The sequence below is a fragment of the Ixodes scapularis genome, unplaced genomic scaffold (genome assembly GCF_016920785.2).
Source record: "Ixodes scapularis isolate PalLabHiFi unplaced genomic scaffold, ASM1692078v2 PGA_scaffold3__209_contigs__length_174095766, whole genome shotgun sequence".
Lineage (NCBI taxonomy): Eukaryota > Metazoa > Arthropoda > Arachnida > Ixodida > Ixodidae > Ixodes > Ixodes scapularis.
In genome coordinates, this window is record NW_024609868.1 from 129,543,042 (window position 1) to 129,558,146 (window position 15,105).

The 15,105-nt window shown below is 45.7% G+C and overlaps 1 protein-coding gene across 2 annotated transcripts in view; it reads right to left on the bottom strand.

Annotated features, from left to right (window-relative positions):
- The window catches only part of LOC120841507 (mitoguardin), a 52,008-nt gene that overhangs the window by 14,363 nt on the left and 22,540 nt on the right, over positions 1-15,105 (bottom strand). For both annotated transcript variants that reach the window (XM_040212410.3, XM_040212409.3), the window contains 3 exons: positions 6,458-6,530; positions 5,865-5,951; positions 4,060-4,158 (listed from right to left, as the gene is read on the bottom strand). In XM_040212410.3, coding sequence (XP_040068344.1) covers positions 4,060-4,158; positions 5,865-5,951; positions 6,458-6,530 — 259 coding nt within the window. The remainder of the gene's footprint in view (positions 1-4,059; positions 4,159-5,864; positions 5,952-6,457; positions 6,531-15,105) is intronic.

Here is a 15,105-nt window from a genome sequence, read left to right on the forward strand (position 1 = left end):
CTCACCGTGGATCTCGACGCGAGCAGTGCATCGCCCGACTGGTGTGATGAGGTGCCCACCGGCGGTTCGTATTTGAGGGCCTTCCCACGGCGTTGTCGCTTTTCGCAGGCGGCGAGAGAGCCTCCCACTCAAGATTTAATTTCATGTCAGATCTGTCATTTACTTGCCATCCTAATGTAGGCATTGGACTGTCTGAGGCCACAGTATATAACTAGCTAGATTAAATTTACCAGAGCTCATAAGAGGGCAATTAGAAGCTTGGGAATAACCTTTCCGAATTCAACTGAATTTTTATATAAGCATGGTGTAACAGTAGTGAAAGGCATGGAGAAAGGCGCAGCAACTATTTAATACTTAATTTTAAAATATTTGGCCAAAACCACTACCGTAAAATCCCGAGAGATGCCCCACCCCCGAAAGGCAACCCACCCCTTCTTTTGGCTTGATTTGCTGTTTTCTTTTAAACATCAAAATATAGCCCACTCCTAATAATCGCTGTGTTCAGATCAACGACGACCTCGGCATACAGGCGTCTAGTTACCTATGGCAGGATATTAGCGAACATTGCTGATTGGGAAGTACAGTCATCTTTGCTTCAAAGCCCCTCGCCGCAATAACAAGTTTGACAGAGACACATGATCTAAAAGTAGCATTTTTTCAACTTTTCTTGATTGCACACCGACAGTTAACCAACTCTTTATTTTCACCCAATTTTCTTTCGATTTTAGGTGGGCTATCTCTCGGGATTTTACGGTGTTCACTCTGAATTTGCTTCGAACCATAATTCCATTATTTTCACATGTCTAACGAAGAGTTATCGGTTTTTGAGCGAACAGTGCTTACATCGATCACATGAATAGGTAGCACTACTCGTTGTGATCAGTTCAAGTAGCTAGGTGCTCTGCTTAGCTGCTCTAAGAAAAGTAGCAGGTTAAATAACAGCGAGGGCAGCTTGAGACACATTCAACTCAAGACAAATGTCTGTTTGATGTCGAACTCACAATAATTACCTCACCGTGATACAAACCCTACAAAGTAGCCTAAAATATCTTTTAGAGCGCAGCTCTTAGGGGCCCGTTTCCGGCTTGAGCAGCTTCGCTGTCGGCGTAACCGCGAGGTCACGTGACTCCCCCAAGGTCACGTGACCCCCTCAAGGTCACGTGACCCCCCGAGGTCACGTGACACCCCGGAGGCCACGTGATACCCCGGAGGTCACGTGACCCCCGAGGCCATGTGACACCCCTGAGGTCACATGACCCCCCTGAGGCCACGTGACACCCCGGAGGTCACGTGACCCCCTGAGGCAACGTGACCCCCCTGAGGCCACGTGACACCCCTGAGGTCACGTGACCCCCCCGAGGCCACGTGACCCCCCCGAGGCCACGTGACAACCCGGAGGTCACGTGACAACCCGGAGGTCACGTGACAACCCGGAGGTCACGTGACAACCCGGAGGTCACGTGACCCTCCTGAGGTCACGTGACCCCCCTGAGGTCATGTGACCCCCTGAGGTCACGCGACCCCCCTGAGGTCACGCGACCCCCCCTGAGGTCACGCGACCCCCCTGAGGTCACGCGACCCCCCCGAGGTCACATGACCCCCCCCTTTGAGGTCACGTGACCTCAAGGGATCACCTATCCCTCAGTACGCTTCCATCCTCCTCCTCAAGAGCTGTGCTCTAATTCGACGTTACAGGGAATTGTAAACGGCTTTCTTTTTTTTTTACACTAAACACAAACTGAAGACATTATCGGTACTCTTAATAGGTTAATTAAGACATCTGGAAAATTACCGGGGTATGTTTAATAAAGAAATAAATATGTGTAATGACCAGGTCCCCTGTAGATATGATACCTTAAATAGCCTCCACTCAAACAACTGCAGTTTTTTCGACACGCTAACTATAAAAAGATTGTATAAAATATTTTGACATGAAAGCTCGAAATTGCCTGCTCCAAAAGTGGGAATATCTGCTCCAAAACCCGTTGTTCCCTGCTACAAGAGCTGGTCCAAATCACCATTTGTCAGTTCCACCACTGCCAACCTCACTGTGCTGTAGTGTTACCTATTACGCTGCAGTCGGCTTCTAGGTTTCGAGCCGTACGCCGACCTTTTATGTTGTTTATGCTACTGTATGGCATGTAACACGGAGAGTTTGTGGAGATTGTTTGCAACTTCAATCAGTCGAGCCACATCTCAAAAAAGTTGTCAATTGACGAGCCGCAAATATGCTCTCGCTTTGATGAGAAAATTGCTGATCTGCTTGCAAAAAAGGACAAGGCTGTAAATCTAAGCGAAATGAATCACCTTTGCATACTTGAGGAGTGGCATGTCAAGTTAATTCTGAGGAAGACTGCGATAAAAGAAAACTAACCAAAAACTCACGACCATAAAGCTGGTCGTGAGAGGACTACTACAACTCCCTAGGACTACACCTGCGTAAATAAGCGGCCCAAGACGGATGTGCTGATAGTCCATAGCAGGGGTTCTCAAACTTTTTGGTCTCACGGAACCCCAGGAAGCCTCAAAGACTGCCGCGGAACCCTCCCCCCCCACTCCATATTTGCTGACCGAGAAGCAACAGATGCACTATTGTAGGCAATTTTGCTTGTGTTGCTTGCCATATATCCCCACCATATCAATCGCAATGTCAGTGCAAAGTAAGATGGAGGCGCTTCGCATAATCCTGCTGCGCAGCCTGCGGCGTGGGGGGGGGGGGGGGGGGGGGGAGGGTGAGGGGAGGGGGTTGCAATTTGGGTGTTCACGGAACCCATGAGACCAGCTCGTGGAACCCCTGTGTTCCCCGGAACCCAGTTTGAGAACCCCTGGTCTATAGGTCACGCACGAGCATCCCCCTTGCTACTGATTTCGCGAAGTTCTGAGTTTGAATCTTGATGGAATCATAATTTTTTATTACTTCCACTTTATGTTTTCTTATAATCCTAACCCAGAATCAGGTTCCACAGCTAATGCGAGCAGCGGCGGGATGAGCAGCATGGTTACGATTGTTACAATGGTTACCAAATGACAAAAGACCTTCACGTGTTTGAAACTCAAATTATATTGCAACCACGTGATGTAGTAGCGTTGTATAGACTATAATACGTGATGTAGTAGCATCGTATAGACCAGGGATGACCAGGCTGACCTGGCCTAAAAGCCGCAAACAGAACCATGAAACTTCCAAGAGCTGTGGGGGGAAGGGGGGGGGGGGGGGGGCGAACTTTTGTTCAGGGCTACAAACAAAACTCAAACTACTTTCGAGTGAAAAGCAGTCCAACTGTACGTAACGTAGCAGTAGCACAAGACTAACGAACCGCAACCTGTCTTTCAATTTCAAACGAGTTCCATTTCTCTATTTGGGGAAGTGCTCGTGTGACCGGGAGGGAGGCGTGGAAGTGGAAAGGGGGATAGGGGGGGCTGCGAGCCACAAGCCGCACTTTAACACGCGAAGAGCCGCAGGCGGCTCGTACAGCTTGGCCACTTCTGGTATAGACTAATACAAGAATGCCAATAAATAACTCAATGTTTTTATCGCTCCAAATTTATTATTTGAAGATTAAATAAAGTTTAACATCTGTTCAACATTTTACATAGCTACCACAATGTTTTGTTGCTCATGCTGCCATAGGGTGTCACACGATTGTTTTAGACAGTCCAGAAAACACGATTTTTAAACATGATTGCAATATTGTACTGTAATATTTAAGAATCAACGTCTTTGTGGTTTAATAAAAATAAGATAAGTAGGATCCGACAGGTATTATGTTTTCTTTTCATAAACCTTTTGAATAACATTTCTCCCCATAATGACGCAGTATCTCGATTGAATGAGTTGCCGAAGAAGGTCGGAGTCACGAGCGAAAAATATAGATTTCTCCAAGGCGACGCCAAGCCGTCCAAAGGTGAAAAGGCGACGTCATCGAAGTAAACTCCCCCTCGGTCACGAGGTGGGAGTCGGTCAATGTCGTTGCCGTTCGCATAACGCGCAACCCGAAGGCGAGCGCCGATTCGGCAGCCACACGGTGCCGACCCATGCGAGAGGGAGGGAGCACTTGCCCCCTTGGCGAGCAGCTCCTTCTCCGTCTGCTCCAGGTGCTGCGACTCCAGCACGTAGACCAGCAGCTCGTCGTACGCCTGCAGCGCTTCCTTGGGGTCCTGCAGCACACGGACAACCCTATTGGCAATAGGTCAAAGGGGGGGGGGGGGGGGGGGGGCGGAAGCCGAGAGTCGGCTCGAGCGCCCCAAATTTTAGAGTTCTGGACACATCCCGCAGGATGGCCCGCTGGCCCAGTGAGGGATCTCGGCCATAAGTACGAGTGGAGCCATTAAATGAGCGACGTTACATTCCCCGACTCTATCGAGGGTGCCACCATTTTGTTGCTTGGCGCGGAGCGGGTGCGATAATTACGATGAAAAAACGACACTTCCCGAGCATATTCAATCAGGACGTTTACGAGGGCTCGGTACTCTCATGGACTTTTTGTGGCATTTCGGAAAAAGCAGAGAGAGCACGTGTGCAGCTTTGGTGGGTGCTTAAGGTGTGCAAGCACATCTGGGCCCATAACTTTGACTGCATGGCCGCAGAAATTAATCCGCGAGTATAACAAAGTCACAATTCGTACGTAGGCGAACGCCTAATCGTCGACCACTACGTAATGGCAGCATCGTAAAGCGGCGACTGTGGTGGCCTTCGCGCCTTGCCACGCTTGGTTTGCAAAGCGTGGCCGCCACTTCACAACGCTGTCGGTAAAGACCGGTCAATGATCGGGCGTTCCCTGCCGTACAGATCACGACTGTACATTAAAGTAGCTTGCCAAAGCGATTTTGCCCACTTCTTAGGTTTGCTCCGTTTAGCCCACACCATAGGATGTTATCGAGCACTATTCCGCCGTAAAAAAGAGGTATAAATAGGATAACAAACGGGGTACAATGAAACTTTGTACAAATGTGTCTTTAGGTGAGACAATTATTATACCGTAAAATACCGAAAGAGCGCCCAGCCCCGGTATTGAATGCTTGTCCGGTCAAATCAGGCTGTTAACATATAATTTGAGGAATTCCCAAGTTTAGCAGGAAATGTTGATAGTGGGTGCTTGAACAAAGTGGGCACTTCCGCGGCATTTTATGGTATTCAAATTTCATAAAAGTAGGCTTCCGGGAAAAAATGCGAGACAAGAAAAATGTGCCATTCCTATACACTGGGAGAAAGAATGTAAACAAATCGTCTGGTGGACGTCGTAGCTCAAGGATGATGCCACGTACACTCGATTTGCTCTAAACTGCTTGTCTCAAAGAAGATTTCGACTTTTACGTTTTTGCATGGTGCCATCCGAGAGCAGTGGCACCGACTAGACGGTTTGGTTCCGATCTTCTTCCAGTACATAGGAATAACACGTCTTTCTTTTCTCACATTTTTTTCGAGAGGCCCGCACACAAAATTTGAGCATGATAAATGCACCACCCAGTGGCATCACTAGGGCCAGAGACCAAGAGCGGTGGCCCGCCGCGACCCCCCCCCCCCCCCCCCCCCCCCCGCCTCCTCCCCTCACTGCCCAGCTGCACCCCCCGGGCCATGCACCCGATGCGGTCCACTCCACTCCACTCCGCTCCACTCCACTCCACTCCACTCCGCTCCACTCCACTCCACTCCACTCCACTCCACCCCCCCCCCCCCCCCCCCCCCCCCCCCCCAGTGACGCCACTGGCACCACCCAAACACATCTTAGTGCGAGGTTTCACTGCACTCCATTCATTGGCTTGCTTCTACGGCTGAACAGCTCTCGAGAACGCCTAGCAGTTTAAGAGCTTGGGGCGGCCTACAGGAACTGAAGAGCGCGCGAGGCGTGCCTTGGAACACCCACCCTGCCAGTGCGGAGCATCAGCGCACCCAGGACCCGGCTGCCAGCGCTGATGAGCCAGTGCCGGATGCCCTCCTGCTCTGTCAGGTGCTGCACAAAGGAAGCCACACCTGCGCATCCTCGAGGTGCTCCTGGTTTCATCTGTCGACTTGGTTGCCAACGTTGAGGTTGTGTTTTTCCGCATGCACCGGTGCAATGTCGGAACGCTTACCGCGAGAGCGCAGGCGCTTTTTAACGAAGGACAGAACGACCGGCTTCGGAAAAAAACGTTCATCATACTTGCCCGTTCCCCTGACCTGGCCCTGTCTACCCTCTTCTTCAACACGGTCCAATAGGAAAAACAAAGCCACATTTTTCTACATGCATAAATAAATTATGCGTCGCGGAAAGCTGAAGCTCCCTAAGGATGCGACGCTAGCGGTGGCAATAGAATGCGAAAGTTTGAGAACATGATGTTACCTGGTTCAAAGGATAAAGCAGAAAAGCCAACTTCATTTACAAGGCAATGGCCGCCTAGGCTGAATATTCGTTGCACCAAGAAATGGCCTTGACTGGGATTCGCAAAAGACCTGCGCGTCTCGAGGTACGATGCTCACCTGAAATGCGAGCCGCACACAGTGCACCTTGATTAGGTACTCGTTTTCCGTTCTGCAGCATAGCGTCTCCAACCTGCACAGAAAAATTAAAGAAAAGGACGGGTATATACGCCTTTGCTTTCTGCCAAAGAAACAAGCGACACACTTTCTGAATGCCCCGACCATTTCATAGCAGCCTTAGGACAAGTGACAGTTAGGAGTCCCTTTAGTGAAGAAAGAAATGCCTCGGGACAATAACATTGAGTGCTTACTGCGACTCCAACAATTCGCTATAGGTGGCACCACTCGTTTTCCAAAATGGCGGTTATAGTGAGGGTTGAAGGTGCGTGCCGGTATTCCAGTTGCTGAGCCTGTCTAGTGTGCTGGCTTAATCCGAGCAACAAAAATTATTTCTGCTTATACGAGGAAGCTAGGCTGTTATGAGCACAGCTTGCCTCTTTTATCCTGAAAACAAAAACGGTGTTTAACCTAATATTTACACTGCGAGGCACATTTTCATTTCGGAACAAAACCGAAACTAAGCTCTATTTTAAATTTAGTCTCTCGGAATAGGTGCTAACTGCGGATTCTTTTATAGCTCAAGGTGCGTCCCACAGTGCAATTATTGAGCTAAAGCAGTTGTTTGCAGAAACTTTATTTTGTGACATCCGTGTCCGATCCCGGCACTCCAAAATATCTTAGAGAGTTCAGTGTCCCTTTAAAGACAGAGTCTTTCACACACCTAAAGGTAACATGAAATGTTGTATTCGCTGAAAAAACCAGTGCTGATATTTGTGTTTCTGCTTCCTTTTCTTGCTCAAGTCAGTCATGTGAAATAATGAGCTGCGGGCCTCCTGATGGGTTTTTAAGTATTTAGAAGATTAATTGCTCCAACATTATTCCCAGCGCAAGAACAACGGAATCAATCCAAATTTTACAAAATATTGCCACGGGGGATGAGTTTAGAATACTTCCACAAAACATACTCTTTGTTATCAGTTTGAATGTACATGGCACGTGCCTTCGATTATCGTTGCTTATTGTGGTCAGTATATTTTTATTGTTCAAGTAATTATAACTTTCTTTTTACGTGCATTTAGTTTCCTTTCTCTTTTCCTTTGGGCACGTCTTGTATCCAATTTTGTAAATACAGTATTGTTCAAAGTTTTATTGGAGGTATGAACTGTACGGTTTTGTTATATGTTGTTCCTCCATGCCATGGCCCATGGGCCAGCAGCAGGTATAAATAAATAATAAATAAATATAAATTCAGAAACACTGTTCTCACAACAAAAACCCAAAGACTAAATCTGAGTCAGACAGCAGAAGTGTGTATTTTTAAAGCAACGTATGATGCATAGGACTTTATATTACATTTGTGTTTGACAGTTTGTCTATCTTCATAACAATGTCTGAAATTTTCATATGCTAAAAAGGAAAATAAATTAGACTTTTTGGAAGACTATTATGGTTAACTTGCTTAATTTTTGTGACTGTGGAATTTACTGGGGGCCTGCTTTGCTGCAATTCATAGTAATAATAATAATATGATTAAGGTATTTTGCTATTGGGTTTTTCAAGCTCTAATATAATTTGTTACTTATGATCTAATTTTAAATGTGCAAACAAGTATGACAATCAAAAGTGGTTATTGCAGCATTTTCAATTAACAAGTTATAAAATAAAAAATAGACTAAAATCAATAAAACCATTCTAGCTAAACTGATAAATCCATGTAAAATTACATTAATTGTGGGTAAAGCATATGGTGCTACCAAAGTCACGACATTTGACGATCAGTCAAACTTCCAAAGTCGTCGCCACTCTTTCAAACCAAATGCCAAAAAAAAAAATTTTTTTTTTTTGTTAGTTATGCGAATTTTTCCACAGCATTTAGTTTCTTTCATTCTTACGCACCATCGTTTTGCCAATCTCAGACTTTCCAGATCAGAGGAATGCCTACCTGCTTACACGTCTGCTCACTGCAGCATGTTTCTTTACCATTGGAAACCGGTGAAGCAGTAGTGAGTTTTGGTATTGCATATAAGAGAAAATGCATTGCATTCGCTCTTTTATGCAATTATACACATTGCTAATGCAAACATACAGTACTTAAGTACTGTATGTTTGCTTTAGCAATGCGTGTTCCACATTGCACGTGCACAAAGCCCAAAATTGCAGTCTCGGAGCATAGCGACAAAGCACATGTGCAGCGTGGACCACGCAGCTCTAACAGAAATGCACAGCGCTTTCTTCTATACACAATACTCAAATTCTCTAATAAGGTACAACCTCATACTGGCTGCAGCACTACAGTGAGACAGTGAAAAGCATTGTTTGCATTCGGAAAAAACATTTTGCCAGCCGATCGCGAGCAGTTCCATCGTGCCCTCTGAGCAGAACCAAGGAACCCTCATTAGAGCACCCCCAGTTTCCGACGTGAAAGGGCGAGCAAAGAGCTGGAATGCAAAAAACAATGTGTACACGAAGCAAATGAAAAAATTAGCAGTCCTGTGTGAATCCACAGTGCAGTTACAGTGATAGCTGCGACGTCTCATCAGACTTCAATGTATCCTTTTGTATCTTACACTTTGGTACAGTAAACTCTCACTTGAGCGAACGTCGGTTTGACAAATATTTCAGAATAACGAACTTTTAAAAAAAATCTCTGGCAGTTTTCTTATGCATTTCTATGCAAAAATCTTTCATTTAAAGGGACAATGAAGATGATTTTATTTAATTTTTTTAAATGGTGTTTTTATGCTTCTTGGGAACATAGCATGCTGCCCAATTTTTTGTAGACATTTGTGACGCGTATTTCTGTGCCTACGAAAGAAGTAAAGAAACCGAAATTGAACAATCTCCATTCTCGTTTCTGGGTTTCCGAAAACAGAGGTGACGTAGGGAGTGACGTCAAGTGTGAATAGTCGGTATCAATAGTATTTAGGAGATCGAGACTCTTGTTACCGCGGTGGGTTATAGCAGCGCGCTGGCGCGGTGGCGCGGTCGTTTCGTTGAATCTGTCAACATAGACAGCAATGCCGCTCTCGCGAGCGAGTTCGAGCTTCCGTTCGGTAAGCCAACACAAACGGAACGGGAGTATGTGTGTGGCGGCCTCCGCCATCACCCGAGGGAGACCGCCCAGCCGATAACGAGCGGCCCGCATGCCGAAGTGCCCATAGTTGCTCGGTGGCCGTTTCGCGTCCAGCGTAGCAAAGAAAAAAACAATTATGCTGCTTTATTTACGGTTTAGTAATCATTTCCGGTCCGATTTATCTTTTCATGGCTATTCAAGCGGAAATTAGAACAGTATTCCTAAAAACCGAGAATCAAAACGTGACCGAGGGCGCGTCTCTCGTTTCAACCAATCGCTGAGGCGTCTCTTGTGACGTCGCGCTTCTTGGCCCCGCAACGGTCACGTGAGCTCCGCTTCTCCTGGCTTCTCCCGCAACTCTCAGGGCGTCGCTCCAGTCGATTCTGGTACGATTATTACCGCGACTGTTTAATTGATTTGCGCAGCATACAAGCGCCGGTTTCGGCTAAAATTTGGGCAACGTGGCCTGAGACGTGCCTGGAACCCAGTTCAATCGCCAAAAAGATTTCCTAAATTGCCTTCATTGTCCCTTTAAACGAAAAACGAATTTCGGAACAGCAAACATTTCAGTTCAACGAACTTGATCGGTGAACCCAGGATTATTTTTGCAGTCAGTTCAACGAAGTTTTGTGCTCTGCAGTGCTGAAGTAGCCGATGCCCGCCGCACTGCCGCCGTTGCCTCTGCATCAGCTGCGTATCATCGCTGGCGTTTACAGCGTTGCCGAGGCAAAGCGGCGGTGCAGTACATGAAAATGAACCACGTAATGTGTCTGTTTTTTCGTTGTCATTTTTTCTGTTTGGCCATCTTAGTTTTGGGTAACAACAGCAGGACGGCAGTTTGTGCGCACACTTTTGTATAGAGTATGATGAAACGGAAGCGGTTGTCTCTACTAGACAAGCTAAAAAATCCTTTAGTGTCAAAGGCAAGCGGACGTTGCAAAAGACTATGAGGTTTCACCGTCGACGTTGTCAACGACAGTGAAGCAAAATTCGAAGCTTGAAAGAGAAACTGCGTTCAATCCCAACAGGAAACGACTCTGCACGGAATATTTCAAGCCAGTGGATGACGCCATTGCGGTATGGCTTCGTCACAGCAATAAGCTGTGCCAGAGGGAGTGCAAAAAGACATACTCTCTGGACGGCTTTGTTACTTCATGCACTTTAAGAGCGCTGGTGTAAATTAAATTTACAGATTCTTTTTGCAAAATGAGAAAGGCAGCAACGTAACTGCTATGCACTTTGTATACATCGATATACATGACTCCATAATATGCATTTCACACTTTTGGCTCAATGTATGTTGTGTCCTATGCTGTTCCATATTCTGTTTAGTGAACTTTTAGTGAACTATTTCCTTGGGTCCCTTGAAGTTTGCTCCAAGCGAGAGTTTACTGTACCTAGGACCTTACATGGCAGAACCATTGCCAATAGTTCCACATTGACATCACGCGATGGCGTGATGTCATCACGAGATGGTGTGACATCATGTGACATTGTGACATCACGCGATAGTGTGATGTCATGTGACGTTGACACCACAGAATGGTATGATACCATGTGACACTGTGACATCACAGAATGGCATTATACCATATGACATCACGTGATGCTATGACGCCATGTCAAATGGCATACCAATGTCACGTGACACCGCAACGTCACACTATATTATGATGTCAGGTGACCCTGTGACATCATGGTGTCGTAATGATATCGACGACGGACGCCTTACAACAAACTACACCATTTGAAGTGGGGGGAGAGCTCATAACAGCTATCGCTGTAAAATCTCTGTGGTACAGACCACAGATGGCACATAGCAGAAAACATAGAGAACAACATGAAAGGCACCCTCCATGGCAAGTCTTACTATAATTGGTGACCAGTTAAGAACTCGGTAGATGCTCAGTCTCGAGTGCGGGCGTTGTGACTTTGATAACACTTTGTTGTGTGTGCAGTCAAAACTCGGCAGAAGGCAACGAGCGCGCGCTTGGAGGCGCAGCTTCTGGTTGTTATTGTTAGAAAAGCTATGGCCCCTGTCTTGGGCCATACCTTTTCTAACAATATGACAACATGAACTTAGAATGCCTGCCTATTACAGCTACGAAGCTTGGTCACATTGGTAGTCTAGGAACATTCTGCGGCTTTAATTGAGATCTCTCAACCACCAAATCATAGCTTTGGAAGGGTCTTTTGGCAAATCCGACGAACGTATTCAAGAGGGCGACTTATTTGTGTCACCAATTTTCTGCAGTCCAATCGAAATGTAGGCCGCTTTCAGCTCCCAAGGTAAGCTCCCCCACAATGTAAAGAATCACCTGTATGGGGCTGGCTAGAGCCACTTGTAAAGCTACGCTTAAAGGGAGAGTGAGTCAAAAAACAAATATTTCGCAAAAAATGTGATTCCGAGTTTTAGTGTGCTTTATTATCCTTAAAGGGGTAGTGCAACGACTTTAATGTTGAAATAATTGGCAGTTTGTATTTTTTATATTGTTTATCCAAGCACAAGTGATCAAAATGTGTCACCTTGCCCCGAAAAACTGCCATTCCCCTGCGTAATTGCATAAAAAAAACAAATTATTTGCCGATCTACAGCTGCGTCTGGCGGTTGCGGGAACTACGATGACAGCGCCTCTGGGGGACACGTAGAAGTAAAAAAACCTGACCTCCTCCGCTGCTACACTTGCCGTCACCCCCGTGGCGAACCGTCTTTCGTGTGAATCGCTCGCCGCAATCTTCGACGATGCCAATCTTTGAAAAGTTGACAATTGGAGAGGAAGCGGCCGGGGCTTCTGAAGAAAGAACCCAAGGGGAAACCGCGTGATACTCCAGAGTATGTCACTCGAAAGGTGACGTGGAGAGTTGAGAGGCACTCTGACCTTCAATTTGTTTCATGTTTTTACATAAAAATAACGCTCACAAGAAAGTATGGTTTTCTGTTCTTCTCATCGGTGACATAGATTAATTCTCGCATTTAATTGGCCAAAATGCGAAAATCATTGCACCGCCCCTTTAAAAGGACACTGACAGGGTATTTATGCTCGTCAAGGTTTTTATTTGAACATGAACTATAAAAGCCCAACTACCCAGAACACAATTTGCGACTCGAAATTCGTTTTCTTTCCGCCCGAAAACAGCCGGTCGAGGATTGGCCAATTTCAGTTGCGCTCACTCTCTTTTCCATGATCACGTGGCATTTAAACTGTGTTCCAAATATATTCAAATTCATGGGTCATCTAAGGCATACATTCAATATTAAAAACAGAAAAGAATATGAAACCCTTTTTGGTGGCCTTAAAAAAGCTGTAAATAAATTAAATGAAAAAAAAAATTTTGCTCAGATTACAGGAAATACATCTGCTACTATCATTCTCAATACGGCGACATACTGCGGGCTGAATGACGCGATGGCGTCGCACAACGGACCAACGTTGCGACGGACGTGGAGCCGCTACCTCGGAACTGTCGTTCGTGGTACTGGCACTGGCCAATCGATCTTGAAACGCAGAACATCGAGCGGGAGGGATATAAGTGCGAAACAATCGCACGACAAACGGGGCACGCAACTTTGTTGTTGTCGTCGTCGTCTGCTTCACACGCCAGAGAAGCGAAGAAAAAAAATACACGGTCGGGTGTAGCTATGTGACTTCCAGCCATGAGGTTCCGTGCTCATGTTTCATTTTCGGCTTCAAGCAGTTGAGTCTATTGTCTTTATTAAAAATAAATGTGACTGCAGCAAAATATTTATTGGACGTGGTCTCTTGACACCATATTAAATCGCCTGGAAAAAAATAAAAAAAAATTTTTGGGGGGTGTAAGTGTCCCTTTAAATCGTCATACTTTATGTATAAAAATATAAGGACTGAATATGGTCGTAAAATTAGTCAAGTTCGTATTTAAAGACCTCCCGGTGACCGAGAAAGGCATAAATATGAGCCATGTTTATGTGAGCGGTTCTTCACATTGTGACGTCACCTGCCATCACGGGTGGCACTCAGTTGGTCAAACGATGTTTTAGCGAAAGTCAACTTTTCATAGAATAGTCGGCAGCCAGTGCGTTTACAGGTGGGCCAAGTGGGTTAACATTTTTGCAATGAGCCGCTGCAAACTGACGCCGCGAAGCGGCGGCAGTCTGCGGCGTCTCATTATAAAAATGGGTGGGTTAACACGAGCCCCCGTTTTTCACTAAAACATCGATTTGCTCAAATGGCACTGTTTGCTAAAACGTCCTTTGCTCATGTGATATGAACCCTTGCATTACAATCATTCTGAGAAGTAGGCCTAACCATCTTTACCCCATCGCAATCTTTTGTAGCTTCAATTTTTCACAAAAATTATACCAAAATCTTTTTTTTTTTTACCATCGCGAAGGAGTGCCGCATACGCATCTATGGTAATACTCTAATGCGTTTTCTCTTTTTGCAATTTTGAGACATCTTCACAGTTTGCGTACAAGAATTTTTGCTCTTAATGCTGTCTTACGACGACCAAATTTGCCATGCGCAAGCTTGAGGATATGCAAAATGCCACTATCATGGTTTAATAAGAATGTATAATTTTTATAAACTTTTAAAAACTCTTGTTAGCCTTTTGAAAATGGTGTTTTTGCAATTCTCATTTATTTAAAAAAAAAACTTCTTGTACAAAGTTTTTTTACAGCGGAGCTATTAAGGGCTGGTTTCCCCAGGATCGTGTCCGGTACCAAACAAATGTCGACACCCGTGGTCGACACAACACTCTGGTTACGACCGTCGCTCGGAGATGGCGGTAGCCGTTCAGAGTGTTGTGTTTGCTGGTTATTTGCTTGCCATCGTCGCCCATAGATCGTGGCAACCTTTCCAGGCTCAGCAACCAGACAACTGGATGCTGCCGTTGCTCATAGATGGCGGCAAAATTTCTTCGGAGGAAGAAGAGCGGGAATGGAACAAGCGGCGATGTAAGCGGCAGCGCGGATGGTTCCACAATTGCCGCGAGGCCGCTAAAGCCTAAAGTTCCACTGTGCCGAGCGCTTCAGATTCCCTTGCGAAAGAAGAGCAGATTGCTGTCCTGAAAGGCCGCCGCTGAGAACAGAAGATACAGCTTTGCTGCTCTTCCTTCTTCACCAGAGTGGAAAGGCTAAAAGTTTTTTGTTTTTCATAGCACTTAGTGCCTTAAAAAAAGTGAATTGACCTATTTTACTACGCTCTTTTATATGTTTTGCCAGACCCCACATGCACGCAAAGAACATGTTTTTTTCCCGTGCATTGCATCCAGAACAAGCTATATAAAAACTAACAAATATTTAAAAAGTAAGGTTTCCGCTGGCACAAGTTTCCTTAAAAGTAACGACACTTCAGCAATCCTGTTGCTCCAAATCATTGTTGCCAGTAATCCCAACCTTTGTGTGAAATCGCAAAAGACTCCATTCCGTCCTCCAGAAATCTCAAAATAGTCCACAACCAAGCAGAGTGATGTCGCCCGAGCTCCCCGACATCATATGCAGAACTCAGAAACAAAAATTGTGGCAGCTTTGTTCATTTGACCAAATGCAATGAAATATGGTAGCTTTATGGAACATTGTTAGTGAAAGCAATTA